This window comes from Mesocricetus auratus, unplaced genomic scaffold (genome assembly GCF_017639785.1).
Source record: "Mesocricetus auratus isolate SY011 unplaced genomic scaffold, BCM_Maur_2.0 Super-Scaffold_100004, whole genome shotgun sequence".
Classification (NCBI taxonomy): Eukaryota; Metazoa; Chordata; class Mammalia; order Rodentia; family Cricetidae; genus Mesocricetus; species Mesocricetus auratus.
The window spans coordinates 69,160,936-69,186,636 of record NW_024429189.1 but is presented as its reverse complement, the minus strand read 5'-3'; the positions used below and the strand labels follow the sequence as shown (position 1 = coordinate 69,186,636).

The window sequence follows — 25,701 nt, the reverse complement described above, 5'->3', positions numbered from 1 at the left end:
TCTGAACCACAAGGGAAGTGGGAAGGCTTGCAGCGCCTCCTCTTACTCTGCTGCATTCTTTATAGGTTAACAAGGGTGAGCAGCTTGTTTACCTGCCTTCAGACGCAATGCTTCAGACCGATGGGGTTTAGGCTTGCCCTGTTGAGGTCACAAGGGAAGTCTAATCATGACTGCTGATGTGCTTGCTTCCTCTGAAGCTCATGAAAAAAAATGCAAATAGCAGGGTCTGCCTTTACCTCCTGCATGTGTGTGTTCAGTTAGTGCAGTTGGGTGGACATAGATGCTATTGCAGGAGGGGCATTGCTGGAATGAGCAGGGGACTTGCAAACTCAAGACACAAAAGTACATAGCAATTATCAAGATCCCGTTAATGCCTCTGCTTATAAGAACCTCGTCCTGGCCCTTCAGTGTGGATCGTATGTCAGTGAGAATGTGAACAGCAGTGTCTCCTGTGCTGGGTAAACATACCACCAGAAGGGATACTTGGTGTATGAAAACAACAGAATTAAGCTAGAGCCCCTTGACTTTTGGTCAGGAGTAATTCCTCATTTGCTCTGACTCAGAGATTCTTAAATGGGTAAGAAAGCTCATCGGGAGTCCAGGGAATTAAATCCTTATTAGAGAGGGGAATATTCATTCACAAAATCTTGAGTGGTGCTAATAGTGCTTATAATAGCTGATGCTGTGTGTGGTAAGAGTCGGGCCTGCTGCTAGATCATAAACCTACAATTGAAGGCTTATTATTATGAATTGGCCCTGCAGATATTACGGTGTCCCTAATATATAGATGTAAAGCTGAGCTTAGCACTTAGAAGTGAGAGAGACTGGTTATAACCATGATTGGGATGAGAGTCCAGCCCTTGAGGAGTTCAAAGCTTCTTGACAGGAAGCTAGCTGCATCAGAAACTCCACAAGGAGAGCAAGCTGTGCCTTGACGTCTTGCGGGGACATGGAAGTGGAGGCTGGCGCGCAGGATGCTTGTGTCTAAATAGAGAGCTTGGGGAAATGTCAGTGAGAAATACGAGAGAACACATGGCTCACTGACTGAGTCCTGGAGGCTGACCAATATGTGGGCAAGGAGGCCGAGCTGGGAAGGACATACCAGGCTAAGAGACTTAGATAAAGACATGCCTGGAGAGTCCTATAATGGTAAGACCAGCCTCATTTCCAGCTCTTCTCACACATGATTGAATTTTACTTCTGCCTCAGGGTCTTAATGTCTGGGGTTCCACCACTGGCGGGGACTCCAGTCTCCTGTAAAGGCCCATCTGGGGAGAAAATCTGAACACCAATCCACTGACCCAGCTTCTGAGAGAATTTAGCTCCTTGTGAGGTCCTGGAATGAAGGCATCAGCTCCTCCTGACTGACTGTTGACTGGAGGTCCTGTTTCAATAAACAATGACATATCTTTACAAAAGATGCACTCACTATGGAACTATTATACTGATTCTAGGCCTGGGGCTAATGCAAATTAATTATGAAGCATCTTCTGGAAGCAGGATACTCACAAAATGAAAACAAAGCACTAAAACTTGGCTTTGGGGGATAGGGTAGTGAAAGGTTACATGAGTTGATCAGAATGCACTCCCCGTGGACAAAGCTGAAACAACTTGAGGAATAGAATAAATAATGTCTTAGTGTGTTTCATGCTGCTATAACAAAATGCCCATGAAAGAGTAATTTATAAAGAACAAAAATGTATTTTTAGAGGCTGGAAGTCTAAGAACAAGAGGCCATAGGTTGCATGTTCAATGAGGACTGTTCTCTACTTTCAAGATGACAATGGATCCCTTTGCTCTCTAGAACTGAGGATTTGTGTGTCTTTACTTGGCATTAGGACACAATCATCAAACAGTACATAAACAACTTTTTTTTTAAGTTTAAATTTAGATTAGAAACAAGGTTGCTTCACAAGTCAGTTCCAGGTCCCTCTCCCTTTCCCTCCCCTCCTCCCGTGCCCTCACCCCAAACCCCCCCATTATCCCCTCATTTCCCCAGGGAGAGTGAGGCCCTCCATGAGGGTGTCTATAGTCTGTCATTTCATCCAGGGCAGGGCCTCGACCCTCCCCCAAGAGTTCAGGGTGAGAGTGCATCTCACATTGCATAAACAACTTTTTCAAGGGCCTTACTCATACTCACAGAAGAGCCCTTAATGGCCTAATTGCCTATTAAAGTTCCTGCCTTTAATACTGTCACATTGATGGCCAGTCACACCTGAATTTGGTGGGGACAAAGTCAGAACATGGTGTGGGGGTGTGGCTCAGCTGGCACAACACTTGCCTCACAAATAACACTGGATTGTTGCTCATAGGCTGGAATATACATACAGAGTTCATCTGATGCTTACATAGCTAAGTAAATAAGAGAAAGGGAGAATGCTCATGGTAGGAATTTTCCAATGAATGGAAAACAGAAGCAAATGAATGAAGGAAATTGAAAACAATATCATCATGGCAACAACAAAGTAATAACTACAGGTAAGATGTTTGATGAATGCTCAAATTAGTGGGGGAAGGATGAATCAAAACCAGGATATTTGCATATTAAAGGCTTTCACTCAAGATAATTAGTAGCTACTGAGGGGAAATGGGTTCCAGGCCTGCCTGCACTACAAAGACAAGACACTGTCTATAAAATCAGTATTGCACTTTATTAAGATATAGTGTGTTTAAAATTACAGATTTTTTCTAATGTCTGGAATATTTGTGGTAGGCTACACTGAAAAAGAAGCTAAGCAAAACAAATATAGGAGCTAACGGTTGCCTGTAGAAGAAGGATGTTGCTGGAAGGCATGTCAGAGATGTAGGCGGCCTGTCCCTTCATGTCCTTTGTTGCCTTTTCAGCTTTGAAATATGCACACACAGCCTTTTCAGAAAATAAAATCTAAAATAAAATAACTAGCCAGGGTAGTTCTGAGGTCCCCAGTGTCCCTTGTCTCCCCTGTATTGACACATCCTCAGTAACAGTGACTGGGCATCTTTTGACTTCCTTATTGTACTTGGGAAATGTTTAATGAGTGAAGAAATGGGCTCTATGTTGTCCTTCCACACAATTCATCCTTCTATCTATCACCTTGGTCCTTGGGAATCCATGTCCTTCCTCCTGCAAAGGCCAGCTTGGGCCCTCAGTCAGCAACAGAAAGGCTTCGATTTTTCACGCACTTATTTTATGTGGTGTGTTAATGTTTCGATGTGTCTGAACTCCAGCCTGTCTTGGTTGTCTAGAAGGCTTTCAGCAGGGATGCAGGGATTCTAAAGCGGTCCCAGAGAAACTTCATCCTTATTTCCTCTTTAGAGAATCAAGCAGATGAGACCCAGACCCTGTAGTTATTCATCCTTTATGGAACAGTCAGGTGCTGTGACTCTGCTGCCTGGGGGGGCCCTGGTGTTGAGATGAAGCTGGAAGCGCCTTGTCTTACAGAACATCAGAATGCCATACCACTCCACCAAGCCTTCGTCATCTCATAAACATAAATATGAGACATCCAAGGAGAAGGCAGGATTGCTCAGGCAGGCAGGCAGTACTGCTCAGCTGCCCAGGGAGATCATGGCAGCAGAGAGCAGACAGATGTATTCATCATTCAGGGCTTCCTAGCTGATATTGAGACCAGGTTTGCTATTTCCTGCAGGAACATTTTAGTATCTTGCTTCTGAGACAACGAAAGAAGCAAGGACCAGCCAGGCATCATGGTGCATATCTATAATCCCAGCACCTTGGAGGCAAAGGCAAGAGGATTATAAATTTAAGGCCAGCCTCAGTTACATAGATGAACTCTGTCTCAAAACAGGGTGGGGTGAGCAAAAGCCAGTGGAAAAGCCATACATGCATTTGATCTTGCCTTGATTTCGTGATGTTTCTATAGTTATTCATGATTGCCATGTTCTTCGTGCTAGGCTGATTTTTTTTTCCAGAATTAGCTCATATGTGAAGCAATCATATTCTGGGTTTTATGAGTCTTAAAGTCTCTATTATATCTATGCTACTTTGCCAGTGGAGCACAAAAACAGCCAGGGGCAACATTCACAAATGAATGGACATGGTGGTGTATCAATAAAACTTTATAAACAAACAAGCATTAAGCAAGACTTTGGTCAGACCTGACTAGGACATTAGTGCTGGAAGGCATATGCCTCAAAATTCAGGTTGTAGAAGACTAAAGGCTAAGATATAAGAGTTCTCTTTGCCACTGTTAGGATGTTGGGTTTGTCATACAGTCAGTGACTCTCCCATGAACTTTTCAGATAGGGTGTGGAAACAGTATGGAGAAGGATAAGACAGGAAGTTAAGGGACTAGCTAGGGAGTTTATGTGGTGCCAGGCAGCCCACGGTGGTCACTTTGAAGCAGAATGAGGAAGATGTGGCCCTGAGTCAACGTAAATGAAAGCCCTCACCCAGTCTAACAGCCAAAGCCTCCATCTGCAGAGCTTGGCTGGAGGTGCCCTTGGAGGCTCGTTGTTGGGACTGGAGAATATTTGTTTTCTCAGCACCCACTAATGAGAGTTTATTTGCATTGACATAGCCTGACATAGATTTTTCTCTCCCCAGTTTATAGGGTGAGCCTTTTCCCTGCAGTACTATCTGTGGGTGATTATGCCATATTCCCCAACTGATCAAAGTACCCTGCTCCTGAATCTTGCTGGGGTTAGCATCTTCTGCCCTGGCCACCGTCATAGAAGGCTCAATAAACCATTGCATTGTAACTCAGAAAGCCTTATTACTGGACCAGAAACCAACTGACCACTGAGTTTTAAAAATGTCTGCTAAGCATTTAATTTTACAGCTTCCACCAAACACTGCAGGTAAATAGATACAGTAAGCAATAGAAATAGTAATTCTGCACAGTCCTTACTCAGCGAATCTGGGAGGCACGGATATTCATTTTAAGTTGCTTGCAGGCACAGCTGAGATTGTCTCGAGTGGAATCCCAGGGTTGCTGAAGCTCCACCTTGCTCAAAAGAGGGGCCTCCTCCCTCTGAGTCCTCCCCGTTGACTCTAGTGGTCAGTTCATTGCATGCCTACACATCTCCAGTGCTTCTTCCGCTGACATTGGCTCTTACTTTGTTTAAGCTCGTTTTGTGGTCTTCAGTGGGAGCAGTGGAAAGGGACTCCAGCTCGCCATGCCCACAGCACTCTTCCTTTGATGTTTTTTTAAGTGATTACATAATTGAGCAGAGTTCTGAAAAGGCCACCCAGGCCCTGGCTCCCAATTACCCTCATCATGAAGTCTTGGAAGCAATCTGAATTCCCATTAAAAAAATGAACGAAAGAAAGTCCTCTTCTACCTTAAATGGCCAATTAAATGCCTTCTCCTCCAGCCAGTTCTGTAACTGCCCTGGGCCCAATTCTTGACTGAGAGATCATTAGCCAGCTACCTCCCTGGGTTGTCCCTAGACCATTCCTCCTTACAGCTGGCTAGATCCAGAGTTGCAGAGTCTCAGCAGCGTACCTCAGGCTTTCACTATCCTCAGGAATTGGCCTCAGGGTGAGCAGGTTAGCAATTGATGGGAAAGGAGGACTCTCTCTGTGCCAGTGGCTCAGCTGGTAGAGAGTGCTTGCTATGCAAGTCCGAGAACCTGAAGTCGGTCCCCAGAACCCATATTTAAAAAGCTAGAGGTTGTAGTGTACTCTTGGAATTTCAGCGCTGGGGAGCCAGAGGCAGGGATTCCTGTGGATTCATTCACCAGCCAGGCTAGCCTACCAAGGTCCAGGCCAGTAAAAAAAAAAATCTGTCTCAAAAATATAAGTTGGGCAGAGCTGAGGAACAGCCATGGTTGTCCTCTGGCCTCTGGAAGCACACACCATAAAAAAGAAAGAAATGTTAAGAAGTTAAGAATACCCATTGGCAGTTTATGTGGAGCTCCTGGTTTTTGGGGGGAACCTACCCCCATTTTCCCAGGGGTAAGCACATGTTGTAGGGGTGGGGAGGATAGCACTAGAAACTATAACCATGGTAATGACTGAAATCCAGCCTGTGGCGATATCTGCCTATCTGCCGCCACCCTGGGACTTTCTTCTTTGTCCCACCTCTTTGTCCCTCTCCCCTTCCTCTGCCTGCCCTTCAGTCTCACTGTGAGTACAGTCTTAGAGCCCATTCTCCTTCAGTCTCACTGTGAGTACAATCTTAGAGCCCATTCTCCGAGCTCTCAGGGCCCCTTCAGCAGTCTCTGGAGCCATGTTGGTAGCCCTGCCATTTCCCTCTGGCTGGGGTCCTAGATGGCTCAGGTTGTGGTCTGACGCTCTGCAGCCCCAGTATTCCCGTCACCCCTCTCCCCTTTTGGTTAATTTTAGCAACTTGAGTTGCCATGGTAATGGTTCGGTGGGGTTTTCATGGCTCCCGTTTGATTCAGTCATTTGCTGGTCTGCCCTTTAGATTAAGCTTTTTCAATCCACATCTAAATTGGGACAGGAGATGTGCTTAGAATAGGGATCCAGAGGCAATGAGCCCTTCCTTCGGATGTTTGTTTTGAACAGGAAAGTCAGGGTGAGTGAGGGAATGCCCTTGGTTAACAGTGGCCTTGAGAGAACTTGTAGTAGGAGTGCTGGAGACGTGCCATCTCCAAGCCTCTTATGAGACCACTCAACTCAATTAAATAACAATCATAGTCCTAATGTTCATATCAACTTGGTGGCTGCAGTCTTTGAAACCCAGTTTTACAGAAGAGTTTGGCCCTAAAATGTCCATATAGATAGTTCCTGACAAACAGTACAGGATGCTAACCCTGCCCCCCAAACTTGCAGACCTGGACTAACCACTGGGCACCCTGTCTCCTTTTAACCTGTCCTTACATCCAGTCCCCTGAGTCTCACAGTCGCTATGATCAGAGGTGGGGAAACTGAACATTGGACTAGCCCAGGTTAGTGGTGGGCACTCAGAAGCAGAAGTAGGATTTGGGACATTTGGAGACATGGGTTAGATTTTCAGTGGGAGGCAGGAGGACAGACAGGGACAGTGACAGAAAGAATGAATTAACAGACCTTCTGTGAAGACACCTCTGTCCTGCTGCAGCCAACCCAGGAAAGTAGTTTGCTCTGGGATAGATGTGCAGGCAAACGGCTATCTCTGAAACAATACAGGAAGCCAAAGATGACCCCAGAAACAGTGGGCCCAACTCAGCAAGGGTATGGTTAGTGACTGGCAGCATGCCTCACTTTGTCTCTGCTTCCTATTAAGGAATAAGTAGAAGGAAGACCCCTCATGTCAGTTAGAGCCTCAGCCTCTCCGAACCCGCAAACACCACTCAGCACAGGGCACGCATACACTCACACACACACACACACACACACATACACACACTCACACACACACACTCACACACATACACACACATACACACACACTCACACACACATACACACACATACACACTCATACACACTCACACACACACTCACACACACTCACACACACATACACACACTCACACACACGCACACACACTCACACACACATACACACTCACACACGCACACACACTCACACATACACACACTCTCACACACACTCACTCACACACACTCACACATACACACACTCACACACACTCACACACATACACACACTCACACACACACTCACACACACATACACACACATACACACACACACTCACACACACACACACACACACAGCAGCTGTCCCTTGCCTCCTGTTAGCATTCTCTACCCCTCAGCTTGCCTCAGTCTCTGCCAGAGCACCATGGGCAATGGATGACTCCCTTGCTGTTCTCATTTGGGCAGTCTTCATGCCTTTCACTTAGGATGAAATAAATCCTCTGAAGGAATGTGCTTCCTAAGTAGTGCTGCTTCCCAACCCCCACAACACACACCCGAAGGCCTGGCCTCCTGCATGCTGATAGATACTGGTACAAAAAGAGCAGAAAGATGACTCAGAAAGAAGGCACGGAAAGGACCCACTTGATTCCAACAGAGGAGACAGTGGAGAGTTTCACAGACAGTGACACCAGGAGGATGGCAGGGTTGCCGGGCTCAGTGGAGAAGCAGCATGGGGGTCTCACAGAGGAGATGGAGCCCTGTGTTGATGCTAAGCTGGCCCATCTTCTCACAGTCCTTGTGTGTCTCTTCCCTGTGTGGCACTGTGGTAACCAGCCTCCCCATGGTTTAGTCCAGAGGCAGCACCAGCAGAACACTGGAGGGTAGAAACATCAAAAGGCCAGAATGCGGTGCTTGCTGATACTCTCTCCACCAAGTTCCCAGCCTGTCAAGGTCTCTCAGATGACACTGTGTTCTCAGCCCTTCAAGTCTGTAGTTTCAGCTTGAAACTACTTTTCTAATCCAGAAGGCTGTGGGGCCCAGCATTTGCAGGGCCCAAGCACTAGACAAGTCATAAATGTCTGAAGGACCTTGAATACCATGTTCTTGACTAGTTCAGACAACACAGAGGAAAGCACTAGATGAGGGACACTTGGGGCCTGGGTACCACAATAAGAAGCTGGATTTCTACCCTTGAGAGGTAGAACGTTCTGGAAAGGCTGGGGAGGCTGCAGGACCTCATGTCAGGTCAGTATCTTAGTCACATGGGAGGAAACTTTTCTGCCTTTACACTCTTGACCTACATAAAGATGGTCCCAGGAAGGTGTGCCGTTGTTACCAAACACTTAAGAGGAATATTCTACAAGAGTGGAACTGTGTTCTGATACACTGATGCCATCTGCTCTATAGCCCTGAGTTGATGCAAACACAGGATAGTTTTTCCTTGTCTGATTTTTATCCCTGGTGTTGAAGATTGAACATGCTAGTCAAGCATTCTACCTCTAAACTGCCCCAGCCCTGGTTTTCCATGCTCTGAAACAACACTCTTGATAGGCTTGTTCAGTGAAACCTATCTTTATGCTGCTTGTTTTCCTTGTGTGGTGGTCACATGGACCTGGGCTCCAGTTTCAGCTCCATCACTTCTGGACCATATGACCTGGAATGCACTTCTTACCTGTGAATCTAAATGAGGACTCACTGAGGAGCACATCCCATCAGAAATGCTTGGTTTCACATGAACGATGAGCATTCCTAGACATCCTGTGGCCACGGTTAGAGAACCTTCTGCCTCCCTCCCCCAAAAGTTTGTTATTATTTGAGGCATAGGTGTTGTACAGGGATGAGCAAGCAGAATACACTTGGCCCTGGTTGGGTTGCATCCCAGTAGAAAAGAGGGACAATTGATACAGTGTATAGCAATTATTAATGATAATGGGACCTGGGAATTTGCCCACCTATCCAGCCTTGGGAATAGCTATGAGGCTGAAAGTGAGTGTTGTGCAGACTCTTGATGCCCTGAAAACACCACAGGAAAGCCAGCAAGTTGGTAGCAGCAGGATGCAGATAGAGGCAACATGGAATAACAGAATGGCCACAGGAACAGATGATGCTGGGCCTGGAGGCCAAGTAAGGACTTTGTACTGAGCACCTGGGAAGCCTAGAGGTTTTGAGCCTAGGACTGGCCTATGCAAGTGAATTTGTGTCTTAGAAGGAACATCCTGTAACCATTTGGAAAGGGGACTAGAGAGTGGGAGTTGGGGTCAAGGTGCAGGTAACAGTGGCTGGGGGTGGCCTCTAGCACTGAGACAGCAGGACTCACGATCTGGGGTCTTGATTGGCCCTCAGGTCCCTGTCAAGCATCCTTGTCCTGCTGGCCCTGGGGCCAGAACAAAATAAACAGCCCCACCCTCCAGGATGCAAGGGCCGTGGGTCATCATGTTCATATCAGAATCTCAAGAATCAGTGAATTTACTTATGGCTAATAAAACTACACACCCCCCCCCCAGCCCTGGGTGGAATGCTTCCGTCACCACTCCATTCCCTGAATTATTCAGATAGTTTTCTGCACTCAGAGCTGCCAGTGTGTGCACTCAGCATTTCCCTGGGTAATAAGGTTTCGTGGGCAGAAGTGGCTCTGATGAACTGATTACTGAGGGAGCTTCGAGCAGCTCTCGTATGTGGTGAACGCGTAAGAGCAGCTTTGGACTCCCTGAGAATTTAAACAGGACCAGCTCCTGCTGCTTAGTCTTGTCAGTTGTGGGAGGCACTGGGTGGCATACAGCCCTTTCCATGGTGTCACTCATTTCTCTAAGGATCAGGTGTACAGTTTTAGGTCTCAATGATTGAGAACTTCCAACTACTGGGGCCACGAAGCTGGCTCTTGCTGCTGCAGGAACCAAACAAGGCTGAGACAGTCACATATCAGCTTATGTCCCTCTAAATGGCAGATGAAGCCACAGAACTTGGTCCAGCATGTGTCCAAAGGCCAGGGATGCCCCCTCTGGTTTATTAAAAGACAGACTCTGGAATGTTGGGGAAGTCGTCTTTTGGAAGATGATGTAGGTTCTATCCTATGTCATCATGGAAGTAAGGCTCATGAAACTCCCTCAGACTTGTGAAATCATCACAAGGAACATTTGCCTAGTAAAGGTTCTGAAATGCCCTATAATCATAGCTATTAGCAATGACAGATGTGGGGAGTACTTACTCTGCCTGGCACCATACCCCTTATGTTATACTCAAAAGGCAGAGTTGAGGAGCTGTGACTAACTTTATATACTGAATAGTATATAAAGCATGCAATATTTACTATTTTGCCCTTGATAGGAAAGGTTTGCCACACTGTCTACACCAGTATGAAATAAACTTTTATCTAGTGGAGCTCTGGTGGGTTTGCGGGATGGTGGAAGCATTTTGTTTGCAGCTAATGTTCTAATGATTAGCCTTAGTAATTAACATGGCTCTTTATGATGAGAATTGAGTACAAGTTGGAGGCTGTGAGCACTAAGGCTCAGTGAAACATCATCAGGTGGACCCAGGCCTGTATGAAGTTGCTTTGCAACCCAGGTGCCAAGGTAATTTGTTAGGAAAGGGCAGGGTTCCAACCAATGGTGCCGTGAAGCTGGCTTTCAGCATGGATCGACAGAAAACACCTTGGCCTGTATCATAAACAGGGATTTAGTAGCAGTACATCATGGATGTAAATAGAGGCACTAAAGCTACTTTATTCCTTCCAGGTAAAAATGCAGGTGAGAACTCCTTGGATAGTATATAGAAAGCACAAACCATTCAGAAGGAATTACTACAGTGGGCTTCGTTAATTCAGAAAGAAAAGAAAGACTCTGTAAAGGAGATGGAAAAGAAACCACAGCTTAGAAGAGCATTTGTAAAACACAATGGGATGAACATGTGTCCCGGATCACCTTGCCCGATAGTATGAGACAAGCAATCCAATTTCACTACATTTTGTTTTGGGTACATGTGTGCACATGTGCTTTGGGTACATGTGTGCACATGTGTTTGAACGTGCACGCAGCCACCTGAATGTGGAAGTCAGAGGAAGTGTATGGGAGGCAAGTCTCTCAGAATTGCACCATGTGGGTTCCGCAGGCTGAACTCTGGATTGGTGGAGGCTTGGTGACAAGAGTCTTCACCTACTGAATCATCTCTAAAAGAATAGAGTAGGAAGGCATGGAAAATTCCAGATCTTGATTGTGGGGAGAGTTGTGTTAGCTTTGCCAAACTCATCTGCCAAACTTTTTAAAGAGGAAATTTTATTGTGCATAAATTACACCTCAATAAACTTGATTTGTTAACATACTCAGTTCGAAGAAATAAATGGCAGGCACGGGAGAGCTGATTTTTTTAAAGGAATAAGAAGTCAGTTTGAGGCATACCAAGTACTTCCAGAAACAGGAATTCAGGACTCAGGAGGACAGGCTTCATTCTTAGGAGCCATCTTTAGACACTGTCCTTGATTAAGGTGTCGCAGGGAAGTGGGCAGTGAGGTGTGAGCCCTGAAGCTCCTCACATCTGTGGGCAAAGAAGGAAGGGAAGTGGTAACCAGACAGACATGACTGTCAGTCACGGAAAGCCGGAGGAAGACGACACATATGGTTTAAGTGCATCATACTGTACAAGTGACCCAGAGTAGACATGAGTGAACGGTGTGATGGTTGTCCTCCTTCTCATTCCTGTCCACCAGCATCTTCCCCTGTGTCACCATCCCCACGCCTTCCAGAACTGTACAGTACGTTCTTTGATTTATCCCATTTGACACTTTTTATAAGACAGGGTTTCTCTGTGTAACAGCTCTGGCTGTCCTGGAACTCACTCTGTAGACCAGGCTGACCTCAAACTCACAGAGATCCACCTGCCTCTGCCTCCCAAGTGCTAGGATCAAAGGCGTGTGCAGCCACCACCAGTCAAGATTTTTTTTTTGTCATTTTACACTATTGTAATGAAACGTCTGAAGTTTGGTAGCTTTGTAAATGGGAAAAGAACTTGTTCTTCTCAAAGTTTCTAGAATCAAGGGTCGATATTTATTGAGGACTTACTAAGGGTGTGCAAGATGCCTCACGTTATGAGACAAAGTGAGAGAGTAGAGAGTGTTCTTCCTTGTGTCTGTGTCAGGAGGGTGAGGGTATGGGAAAGCATGCGCATTTGGAAGCCAGAAGATAACCTCAGGTGTCCTGTCTCAGGTGCTGTCTACCTCCTTTTTCCTTTGATTTGAGGCAGGGCCTCTCACTGGCCTGAGGTTGGCCAATTAGATATGACAAACTAGAAAGTGAGCCCCCCAGGTCCACCTGTCTCTGCTTCCCCAGGGCTGGGATTACAAGTCTGTGTCATGATTTCCATTTTTTATTTAATGTGAGTTCTGGAGATTGAACTCAGGTCCTCATGCTTTCTAGGCAAGCAGTTAGCATGACTAAGTAGGGCTCCCCAGCATTCCCTCTTCTTAGAAAGCCCCCATAATCCCATCATGGGTTTTCTGCCCCCAATGGCTTTATTTAATCCCTCCTACCTCCTAAAGGCTCCACTTCTAGACACACATTTGAAATAACTTTCTACCCTCTTACTATTGCAAAATGGGGGTGAAATTCCAAATCATGAGAATGTCGGTGGCACACTTTAAAGCAATATGTAAACCATAGCAGTTCTCTTAGGAACTTTGTTGTTTTCTTTTGCTAACCAATATGTCTTCAAATTAATTTCACAGTAATATATGTTGTATAAATTTTAAAATAGGAGTCATATTATACAGAAACAGCATAACATTAAATCAAGATGTGATGATAGCCATTTACACTTTGTTTATTATATTACTATTACATACAATTTTTTCACAAATCCTGGTGCTAAAATGTAATTTCTGGGATGGGACCATAGTAGGATGGTAAAATGCTTGCCTGGTATGCATAACACTCTAGGTTTGAACCTCAGCCATGCAAAAGAAAAAATATTGCTCATTTTTACTGTGATGCTGTGTCAAAAATAATTATATTTTTAATATGCATACGTCTCTCAGTGTTTGTGATGGATTGACTCCATGCTACCAAAATCCACAGCTGTTCGAGGCTCTTGCATAAAATGCTATAATATTTGCATATAACTTACATACATTCTCCTGTGTATTAAGTCACCTCTAGATTATTTATACCTGGTACAGTGTGAGTGCTCTGTAGCTAGTTTTTACACTGTGTTGTTTAGAGAATAATGACCCGAAAATGCCTGCACATATTCAGTAATAGTGAATATATGAGATCCACCATTTCTGAAATCTAGGGATGCAGAACAGATGTGGAGCAACACCTGTAGATACAGAGAGCTGCTCTATGTTGTTAATCTTCCTGATACCCACTTTCTCTCCCAGTAGCCTCACCTGAATAAACCCCATGCATGAATATACATGTTTTCCTAAGACCTACCCAACAGAATATAAGCCGGAACTCAGCCTTTGACCAAGCCAATGGACCAAATGCCAGTATCCTGGAGGAAATCTTACAAGTGACTTTCACTTGTAAGAATGAAATTTATAGGTGGGAAGGAACACTAAATCACAGCTCCCAGCTGCTGTGGTCCGCATCCAGCCTGGAAGGCACCTCTGGGTCAGTCAAAGGAGTTTCTCCCTGGACACTAGCCTTCTGCTAGAAAGCTACCATTGTTAAGTGGCCAGACTGCCATCTCAGAGGCAGAGCACCCAGAAATGGTGCAAAGCGCAGCTCGCCCAGCACCAGCCACTGTGGGGCACTGACTTCTTGGAGATCTGGAGATCTCCAGTAGCAGCAGATGGCCTCGAATTAATACAGCACAAAAGCAGATACGGAATAGGAATTTAAGATGTTTGATGATAGAGCAGGAGGGCATTCGCTTGAGGGACAGCCAGAATAAATGGAAACTTCATTATCCGTGGATCACACACTTGGAACGCAGGTCCCAGGCATCTCTGATGTTAGTAATTTGGCCAGCAGGCTCATTAAGCTCTTAAGAAAAGTGGGCCTAGTTAATGAATTAATGCAAGATGACATTTTACACACAGAGCAAAAAAAACGAGCCCAGGCAGCTCTGAGTTATGTGGTATCATAACTCCTTGAGTGGATGTGATCGCTGCTTCTCGACTGCCAAAGTAGCAGGTCTGGAGGGAGGCAGCTTTCTCTGAAACAACAGTGAGATCTTTAGGATACAAAAGCCCTCACTGTCTTCTCATTAAAGAGCTCCCTCTTGTATTGGTAATACTGCCAATAGTCACACAGATGTCAGAGTTTCAGAGTCTCTGGACACATTTACTTTCCATGTGAAAACCTAGCCAGCTCCACCCCTCATCCCCAAAGTTCCCCACTACTGTGCAGAGATGGCTGGTGAGGACAGCAAGAATGCACATGCTAAGAAGTGGCATTAACTAGTCAGAGCTGATGGGCCCTGCAAATGGACAGCAGTGATGGTTGCGCAACAACCAAATTCACTTAATGCTGCTGAACCGTACCCTTAAAATGCCGTTTGTGGTATGCATGTTTCATTGTGGCCACTTTGAAGTGATATTTGTTTTTAAAGGAACTAGCATTGCTGATTGCGAACCCTTGTCAGGCGCCGTGCTCAGCATTCCAGTATGCATTGCATCTTCTGATGACCAGGGGAGATGCGTACTGTTAACTTTCTCAGTCCTCTATTATTTTATGAAAGTTAAATTACTTGCCTAGGTTCAGGTATCTGGAAGTGATAGTTCCAGGATCCACCCCCAGAACTCTGTAACCTTGCAGATGTGTGCAGGAAATAACCAAAGAAGGTATTTTAATTATGAATTCTGAAACACACACACACACACAGCTTTTAATTACCTACAATGAGAACTGAGTAACCGTTATTTGTCTCCAGAAAAGCCCAAAGTCTCTTTCATCCCGAAACTGTACAAATATGCACTTGCACCTTTAAAGAGTTCATATTGGCTTCTTTATGTAATTCAGATGTGCAGGAACGTTAGACTGATGACTGCCAGAAACTGAGAAAATCTCCTAAGCTTTTAGTTCAAGTTTCTGAATGGCTAGAGAGAAAAGTTAACACAGAGAGAAGGGATCCTCGGGGGTCTCATTGCTTTGTTTTTATTCAGAAAGGCAGAGATCATGCATTCTACAGCGTGCCGGCTTTAGAAGGTGGATACCTGGCTGCCGGGCTCCTTCTGTGACTGTGGACAGGTTAACCTACCTTGCTGAGTTAATATAGAAATTATGATAGAACGTGTTTATCATAGAGTGAGTAAACAGATTGTTGTTATTGAGTTCTATGCATTTATTGAGTGCCTGCTGTCTGCCAGGTCTCCTCCTCCACTGTAGTGATAAACCAAGCAAACACAGCTCAGGTTGAGGGAGGGAGTGAATAACTTATTTCCACCGCTTGTGCTACTTCACATTAGCAAATGCTAGCCTTTCTGGGACCCACAGAAACCTCCTTCTGAGTCACAGACAGAAGCACAGGGCTGCGGTCCCAAATTTGTCCTCTGGGACTGAAGCTAGAATATTCCTCCAGTGGGTGCAGCAGCGGCTTGTTATAGTTCTGTGGTACCAGCAAGGGGTCCCCAGGTTTCTGTAGGGTCTGTTCTGGTTTCCTGTGCCTGCCTGGACTTCCTGGGGTTGTCAACCAGGGAGAAAGTCACCTGAAGCATTGAAGTGTGGCTCATTAGCATATGTGGGAGGAAGGTATTGGTAGTCAGCAGAGATGGGGTGTGACCCAGACCCTCACCCTGAGACCTGAGGAAATGCCTGCAGATTGTCTCCTGAGTCTCCTTAGGTGTTCATAGAGCAGTGCGGGGCACTAGCTTAGGTCACACAGGCTCCTCCCTCAACCTCAGTAATCTTAGTCAGGGGACCCGGCCTCACCAGGACACACTGTACCCATCTTAAAAGCAGTGCTGTGGTGCAGCTGAGAGAGTGCTTGCCTAGCATGCATGAAGTCCTGGGTTCCATCCCCATGCTGCATAAGTAGGGAGTGGTGACCCATGCCTGCAATCCCAGTACCAGGGAGTAGAAGCGAGATAATTAGAAATCCAAAGTCATCCTTAGCCACAGTGAGTTTCAGGCCAGCATGGAAAATATGAAGCCATGAATTAAAAAAAAATAACCAAAACTAAAACCTTCACTATCAGACATTGTGTGTATCAATCATAGGTGTGAATGTGCCAGCTGCTGTTCTAAACCTTTGGTCGTTGTCTGTGCCAAACTTCAGAGCCCCGGAGACTGTCTAGCCCGGTTTGTTCCCGGCACTCCATAAAGGGCACATGCACAGAAAGCAGGATGAGGGGCAGGGGAACCTGTCTGGCTCCAGAGTCTGCCCCTGTGTCTGTGAAGATCAACCCAGGGCCTGGCACAAAACACGTGTTCTGCAGACATTCAGAGCCCAGATGTGCATAACAGCCTTCCTCACGTGAGCTTCACCATTCATTTCCAATGAAGAACTGATTTCTGGAACCCAAGAATTCTCACTCTTGACCCCTGGGTATTACATTTCCCACATCTGAGTTTTAAGCTAACTTCATTAAGGTCTTTTTTTTTTTTTTTTTTTTTTTTTTTTAGTTTTTCGAGACAGGGTTTCTCTGTATTGTTTTAGAGCCTGTCCTGGAACTCGGTAGACCAGGCTTGGTCTTGAACTCACAGAGATCCACCTGCTTCTGCCTCCCAAGTGCTGGGATTAAAGGTGTGCGCCACCACCGCCTGGCCCCATTGAGGTCTTTTTTATAGAACATAAAATTCACTCACATTAACTGTACAATTCATGAATTTTAGTTAACTTTCCAGCATGTGCCATCATCACCACAGTCTAGTTTGAGCCTTGTCAATGACCCAACAAGACCCCTCATGTCCAATTGCTGTTAATCCAGGTGCTGCTATGCTTGCTGTCCTTGAACTGGCCTTTCAGATACATCATATAAATAGTCTACAAGCTGGGATGTGAGGGGTGTGGCTTATTTCTCTGCTTGTTTCTGAAATTCACACTCATGAGATGTGTCAGTATTTACATTTGGGCTGGGTAAGAGTTCTTTGTGCAAATAGACCACAGTTTGACTATCCATTCCACAGCTGATGGACATTTTGGAGCCTTCCTTTGTGGTGGCTGTGAATAGCCCTGCTATGCTAATTGGCAAGGCACTTCTGGGGTTGATTTTCAAAGGCTTAGGAAGGTCCACTTGTAATGTTCTCTTCTCCTCTCTTTTCTCCTGGTTTTCCCAGAACCAGGCAGTGGGCAGGTGTTCGTGACCTCAGAGAACCAGCTTGTGTACTACCCCAGTATCACATACGCAATCATCGGCAGCTCCGTCATCTTCGTCCTGGTGGTGGCCCTGTTGGCACTGGTCCTACATCATCAGAGAAAGCGGAACAACCTCATGACTCTACCTGTGCACCGGCTGCAGCACCCCGTACTGCTCTCTCGCCTGGTGGTCCTGGACCACCCCCACCACTGTAACGTCACTTACAATGTCAATAATGGTGTTCAGTACGTGGCTAGCCAGGCTGAACAAAACGCCTCGGAAGTAGGCTCTCCACCCTCCTACTCAGAGGCCCTGCTGGACCAAAGGTGAGAGATTGCAGAGGAGGGCATCTAACATGGGTGTGACATATGTGCACACACCGGCTACCTAAGTCTAGCCAAAAATTTGAGCTCGACAACTGTAGGCAGTAACGGTGATTGATATTTACCAACCCCTGCAATGTTTCATGTCATCTATTCCTCTGGACACTTCTATGAGGGAGGTAACTGAGGCCCGGCAGTTTTAAGTTGCTTATCTAAGGACCTAGATGAAGGATCCCTGCTCCTGCTTGATTAAGCCACAATGTCACACATTCAGACCATTGACCATCTCTAGACCTTGCCTGCTACTACAGAAAAGTGTCATGGGAGCTTTGACTAATTTGTTGACTGAATGAGAGAATAAGTAATCCCCTTACCTTGCTTGGCATCATTTATGAGGTAAAAGGGATGACATAGAACACCCAAAACTTTATTGAGCAATGGAATACTGATCACATATGGCATTGTTCTGAACTGCAGCCGAGTATGGAGTCTGCTTAGATTATAACAGTCCATGTCCTGCCTTCAAGTTCTCTGCTCAGTGGTCCCTCTTCCCCAGAGCCCAGGACTCACTGTATGTCACATAAGCAGTTTACAGGTGTCCCTCCAGGGTGTCTGGGCTCCCCCGTGAACCCTTCCTAGTGGCAGCTCCTGTATGATTTCATCTTCATTCTCCCTCCTCTTCAAAAGCAAACAAAACTTCAAGGACTGGGGGGAGGAGGTGGTGCTGCTTGAGGCGCTCTGCGGGGCCTCACTCACCTAATGAGCTTCCTACTCATAACCTTTGTGCGAGGGCAACCAGAGCAGAGTAAGGATAAAACTGATGAATCTGGACACAGAGTTCCAGTCCCAGCATTGCTGCTCTACCAGTCGGTGATCATGGGCGTCAGATTCCTCCCCAGGACAGTGGACACTAAAGTAATGCCTACGTCAGAGGTCACTGTGAGCAGTAAGGAGGCAGAGAGGTACACAGAGAAGTGCCTGGCTTACAGCAGTGGGTGAAAAGAGCGCAAAACAGAATGTCTTTTCTGTTACATAATTTTGTTGCAAGCAAGGTACAGAGAAAGAGAGGGCACTGAGAAAATGACGTCTCACCCTAGGCGACAGGAAGACTTAGACTTAGTTAAGAAACCAGAGCCCCTTCCTTATCAAAGACTCTTGACTGTAAGTCATTTAGCCAAAAGCACCCAAGGTGATCTGAGGGTGTTGTTGTTCAGCAACCTCATTCCTGCCCGCCCACCTAGAGGATAGGCACTGCCCATTGGACAGGAACAGCCAGAGCACATTGACCTTGCTGGTCTGTCGTATTTCAAACCACTGGTTTTGCTGATCTTCGATCGCCTTTGTACTTGGCAGTAAAGCCTTATTCTTCTCCTTGCCATCTGCTCAGAAACGGGCTGTTGTTGGGGCTGGCTCTGCATCGCCTGCCTCATCTTGACTCTAATGTGTTCTCTTCCCTCTGCCGCCCCCCTGCCTTCTCCATTGCAGACCTGCGTGGTATGACCTTCCTCCACCGCCCTATTCATCCGACACTGAGTCTCTGAACCAAGCTGACCTGCCTCCTTATCGCTCACGGTCAGGAAGTGCCTACAGTGCCAGCTCCCAGGCGGCCAGCAGCCTCCTGAGTGTGGAAGACAGCAGCCACAGCCCAGAGCAGCCTGGCCCTGCAGAGGGCCCTACTGAGCCCAGAGACTCTGTGCCCAATGAGGGCACTGAAGAAGTATAAAACTAAAGCAATTCCAAAGTCCACGTGGGTAGATCTGCTCCAGTTTGTTGAATTCTAACAGCCCTGCTCATGAGACACACTGAGCCCCTTTTGAGGATCTCAGGTTGAAGTTTAGGGTGCTGATTGCCTCTCCATCACCGTCTCCTCCTCCGGATTTCAGGGATATTCTTTGGAATGACCTGGCACTCCTCTGTCCTCTTAGTTGACATGATGTGTCATCACCTTCTCTGTGAGGTTACTGTTCCCTCGGGGCCTACTATTACAGTCTCATGCTTCAGATGATTCTGCTACTGTTGATCCATCCAGTAGGCTTGTGACTGGGCAGGCAGCAGGATGAAGCCATATGTAAGTAGTCTTTGACAGGGTCTGGGCCTCATTGCTCATTCAGGTCAGAAGACACCAGACCAGGTGGAGGATTCTGCCAGAAGGCCATCATCAAATGGCCACTCCAAAAAGTGTCCAGGTGACCATCCAATCTCACCTTGTACTGTCCTATGCATTGTTCTTACTTCAGCAGAGGCCAAAGAAAACTTGTAGCATGAGCGCTAGCTTTCAGCTCTCAGCACTCTGGTTTGGTTTGTGAGAGACTCAGAAACAGTTTACCTGGCCTTATATATTTGCCTAAGAAGCCTCATCTTAAGAGCTTTCTCTAGAAATCCAGATCCTTAGCACCCTCCTTGAAAAAGTAGGAAACTCTGCCGTTGTTGAAAACCCTCAAATGTATAGGTTACAAGAGCCTGTGGCTGCCTTGACCTCCTGTCCTTTTCCTGGCTTCTGGATTGTCCCCACCCAAGATGACCTGGCATAGTTAAGGATGAGGACCCAAATTCAGTTTGCCAAAATTCTGAGGGAGCCCTTTGCCCCAGGAAAACAGGCCCAGTCTGATGTGCTCATAAATGCAGCTTCATCGTGAGGGAAGCTCTCCTCAAGCTCCTAAGTTCCCTGAACACCTGACAGTCTAGTTCCCATGTGCATTTGGACTCGAGGACACTCATGTAAGCTCTAGCTTTCATGAGACCCATATCCAGTATACCTGTGAGAACTCTCAGGTCGCTGTACTGCACACAGAACCCCAGGAACAGTGCACCGAGTCAGGGTTAGGGTTAGAGTGAGGGTCAGGCTCAGCCAAACATCTGGCAGTTTCTCCTCAGAGAGAAGTGGGCAGTGGATAACTTGGAGTCTAGACTTCCCATTGGATGTTTTAAAGTCTCTTAGAAATACATTTGAAACAGTGTGTTTGTTTTTTCCCTTCTAGTTAAGGGACTATTTATATGTGTATAGGAATGCTATCTCTTTGGTTTTGGCAAAAAGCTGCCTTTCCCCAGCCCCATCCCATAATGTCACCTCAGACTCACCTATATGCCCAGCATTTACATTGGGGCATCTTGGAGTCATTATTTATCGAGTTCTTGAAAAATGCAGAGAGACAAGTCTCCCATCCGTTGTATATGTGTTTAGACTACCTTTCCTCTTTCTTGATGCCTCGCCAGCCCTAGTGCGTAACACCACCACCCACCCCTACCAACCAGGCAATAATGGGTAAACATACTAACCAGGGACAAAACTGGAACCAGGTGGTGCCACCTCAGGCAGCTGCACCCATTCAAAGCATTTTTCCACAGCTGACGAAATTTTTAATAACCTGTTTAATGCTAATTAAAATGGAGCCTGCAGGAAGCAGGGATGAAGTGGCCTTCAATAATGCTGTCCTGGTGACTTTCCTTTCTAAGTAAATTCAAACTAGACCGCTGGAAAGCTAGCCACTTGGGGTTTTGTTTGTTTGTTTGTTTTTGCTTTTGCTTAAATAAACCTAGTTGCTTGTATCTTTTATTTTTTTAAAATAGCAATTGAGTGTGTGTGTATGTGTGTGTGTGTGTGTGTGTGTGTGTGTGTGTGTGTGTGTGTGTCTAACCCAGTGAAGAAAGAACCTGGGTGGCGGCAGACAGAGTTTTTCTGGCTGTGTATCTCATCCCAGTGAGACAGTGTTGCTCTCTCTTCCCTTTGATGGATTCCCGCTTCTTTTTTTGGTGCTCTGAAAGTTGTCTGGAGGAAAGGATTCTAATTTTAATTAATTGTGCAGTGAGTTAATCTCATGAGTTTTTCTGCTTCAAGGCATTTTAGGGAAAACAAATGGTTTTAGTAGATAAGGGGAGCCTATTAATGTTGGTTTTTTGTTTTGTTTTGTTTTTTTTTTTTTAAACAAACACAGGGACATTTTTACTATAGATTTGCTTTTTAATGGATTTTTAAAATAATAGTAGTAAAAATAAATAAGATAGCAAAGCTCTGGGATTTAAGGGTCCCCACCTCCCCTTTTTTCTTAAGATACCAAGTAAGTGGCTAGCAATATTTTTAAATTCATTCCAGCTGGGAATTTTTTAATACTATATTGCCTAATTCTACACCAGCCAGAAAAATGTTCTCCACTGTGTCTTCTCCAGTGAGATGACTACACTAGACTCACTGTGATTGGAAACTCACTGCCTGACTTAACTGCCTCTTCCTTGGAATTGACAATGTTTTTGAAATGTAACTAAGCTGTTAATAGTGTGCGATATTCAAAATTAATGTAAACTGGAAGGTTTTATGTGGTTGCTTTCTTTGGTTTGTTTTTTTAATTTTTATACTCTAAAATAAACTTGCAGTTTCATTCTTTCTGTGGTGTGAATGGTTCTTGACTCACTCCTCTGCCACTGACAACATGAAAAGAATATGATCGTTTCTGGCTTAGCTTCCCCAATAAATGCATACCATAATAAAACGAGGAGACAGGAGAGTATATTGGTGAAACTTCCAAATGTGGTGGATAGTTGGGGTTCTGCTGGTGCGATTGGATAGTGAGGAGAAATTAGGCACACCAGTGTGATGGCGCTGGAAAGTGAGTTCTTCCTTACAGCTTTCCTTGTTCCGTGAAAAGGCAAATGGCTGCAGTGACTGTTGCAAATTCTTGCAACAAATTCAAACACTGAGCATTATACTGGCATGCTTGTAATTTGTTTCAAACCACCAGGGAAACATCTTCATGTCCCTTTAGGTCTACTTTAGAGCCATGTGTTGACTGATGCAGCAGGGACAATGCGTAGGAGTCGAATGCCCAGTACTACTCCACCACCCACAGCCAAGAGAAGTGATTCCACCCTTGGTCAGAATCGAAATCCACAGGAAAGTTTAAATGCTAATCTTCAGGCCAAGATTTGGGTCATGTATTATTTCCCTGCCCTAAACAATGGAACTGTCAGTCAAGGGTATCCCAAGAACTTTGTCGTATCCTACCCAGAGTGCTCTAAAGCACAATGCCCCAAATGTTTGTTCATGTACTCATTCTTCCATTTCTCATGGTACCTTATGAATACCATTTTTGTTGATCCTCATAAGGAAAGAATTATATTGATCAAATCTAGAGCAGACATTGGCAACCTTAATGTAAAGGGCCAGATAGTATGTTTGACTCTGAAAACTGCAAAAGACTCATAAATAATACATAAATGATTGAGTACAGCTGTGTGCCAATAAAACTATATGAAAATAGGGAGTTGGGTAGTTTTGATCTGTGGACTCCTAGCTACTTTTGACATTGTGGACCCTAGTGGGTTTGTAAATCTTAAGCTTAGGCACTATAGGGCAGAAATAGTGTTATAATGGTTTGAAGAAATAGAACCATTCATGAGGCAGAATGTCCAAGGTCCTGATTTAATTGAAATTGGCCTTACCAGTTCTTTTTCCATTGTATAAGAAAATACAGGGTTGATGGAGGCTTTCCTAATAAGATTCCAAAACAGTTGGGTTGAACAGGGAGAGCCTAGTTTTATTGTTGTTTGTTTGTTTGTTTGTGTTAAAAACAAAGATCTGGTACCACTGGGAGTCCCTCAGGCTCATAAACTTAGACAATGTCTCTGTTCAAGAGAAAGCATGTTGGTATGTGACCTGAAAAACATTGTTCACCTCCATTTAGCTTACAACCCACAGGCAGTGTAAGTCTATCTATTCAAAGACTCAACTGGAGCCGGGCAGTGGTGGCACACACCTTTAATCCCAGCACTTGGAAGGCAGAGTCCAGGCAGGTGGATATCTGAGTTCAGGGCCTCCATGGTCTACATATGGTAAGTTCCAGAACACCCATGGCTACACAAGGACATCCTGTCTCAAAAAAAAAAAAAAAAAAAAAAAAGACTCAACTGGATGAAAAGCATTAGATTGGTGCAAAGGAAGTGTACCTAGTATTCATATTCATAAGAAAAAAAGAACTATGCACCCACTGAGATTCAGGAGAAAGATTGATAAGAAAAATCTACTGACTCCTTTAACATCCTGTAATCCAGCAAGTTCATAAGACGTAAATGAGAACCCCCAGTTATAAGTAATGAACTCATTTAAAAGTATTATCCATTACAAACAAGTCTTCAGGCCTGGATAGATGCATTTGAACAGCTTTCGTTAGTAGTGTATTTCTAGGGAGCTCCCAAAACAATACTGTCTATTGTCCACCATAACTGGGTAGTAAGACCTTATTGCTGAAGACATCGTACATGTTGGATACAAAACACAGAAATGAGCCTAGATCTGAGGTGCCAGTTTCCTCCCTGCTTGCTAGTTGTCTTGGTTAGGGTTTAGCATGGCAGGGAAGAGATACCATGACCACAGCAGCTCTTATAAAGAAAACATTTAAGGGTGGCTCACTTCCCATTTCAGAGGTCCATTGTCATCATGAAGGGGAGCATGGCAGTGTGCAGGCGGATGTGTGCTGGAGCTGAGAGTGTTGCATCTTGCAGGCTACAGGAAGTTGACTGACTGTCACACCAGGGGAGGCTTGAGAAAAAGAGACCTTAATGCCAATCACACAGTGACACAATCCCTCCAGCAATGCACACCTCCTTATAATGCCACTCCCATTGGGGGTCACTGTCTTTCAAACCACCACACTAGTGTTCATGGTACTAGAAGGTGGAGACGAAAGGTATCCACAGTTGCTCCCAGCCACAGAGTCTGTACTGTAGTGACAACCTGCCAGCAAAAGCTGGCTAACCAACCACTTCCCAGCTAGACTGAGACCTAGTACAAGGGGGATATATGCCTCATACCGATAAACCTCACCTAAAGTCTATGGCTGTTGTCTTAGTTAGGATTTCTATTGCTGTGAAGAGACACCATGACCACAGCAACTCTTTCAGACCACCCCAACTGTGAAGGTCAAGGGACTGGAGAAGAAGGTGCTACTGATGTCTTGCTAAGTGGGCATTGTAGGCAAATCGCCTCCTGAACACTGAAGTTTGTGCTGGGAGACTAATACTGGTCTCTGCTGAGTCAGAGCAACTTCTTTTTGTAGAGGGTGAATAGAGCGGAGACTCACTGGTCTCTTGAGTACTGAAAATAAATGACTAGTCAGTGCTGAGCCCCAAATATGATGATTATGTCACTCCCTTTCAGAGCATCTTACAAGAAGAGGTGGAAAGATTTTAAGAGCTGGAGGATGAGAAGGAAAGCTATGAAATACTGTTTTGTTTTCTATGTATGGTGTGGCTTTTGTGATCACGAACACACAGAAATTGTGGCTATCTGCACAAACAAGACTTGCAACCCCCCTCAAAAAAAAAGACATAAGGCAACTAGTAAGGACAAGAGTCATGGGAATGAGAAGGGATAAGAGACAGTAATGAGAGGTGAATATTTGGGTGGTGGTGGCGCACACCTTTAATCCCAGCACTAGGGAAGCAGAGGCAGGTGGATCTCTATGAGCTGGAGGCCAGCCTAGTCTACATAGTTCCATGATTGCCATTACACAGAGAAACGCTATCTCAAAAAGCCAAGAGAGAGAGGTAAATATGATTGCAAAATCAGAATACATGTTACTTGTATATAAAATTATCAATTAAAAGAAGAATTTGTGAGATGGGGAGATGGCTCAGTGGTTAAGAGCACTGACTGCTCTTCCAGAGGGTCTGAGTCCAATTCCCACCCAGCACCCACATGGCAGCTCACAGCTGTCTGTAACTCCAGTTTCAGGAGACCTGGCACCCTCATACAGACATACATGCAGGCAAAAATACCAGTGTACATGAAATAGAAATAAATAATTGAAAAGAATTTGCTTTTGGGCCTGTGGAGATGACTAAGTAGACAAAAACACTTGCTGTGCAAGCATGAGGATCT

At 45.3% G+C, this 25,701-nt stretch overlaps 1 protein-coding gene across 3 annotated transcripts in view; it reads left to right on the top strand.

Annotated features, from left to right (window-relative positions):
* The window catches only part of Ldlrad3 (low density lipoprotein receptor class A domain containing 3), a 229,811-nt gene extending 207,602 nt beyond the window's left edge, over positions 1 to 22,209 (top strand). For all 3 annotated transcript variants that reach the window (XM_013118146.3, XM_005064873.4, XM_040745926.1), the window contains 2 exons: positions 17,489 to 17,834; positions 19,317 to 22,209. In XM_013118146.3, the coding sequence (XP_012973600.1) occupies positions 17,489 to 17,834; positions 19,317 to 19,554 (584 nt within the window). In that variant the 3' untranslated portion in view covers positions 19,555 to 22,209. The remainder of the gene's footprint in view (positions 1 to 17,488; positions 17,835 to 19,316) is intronic.
* Positions 22,210 to 25,701: the final 3,492 nt, after the last annotated feature.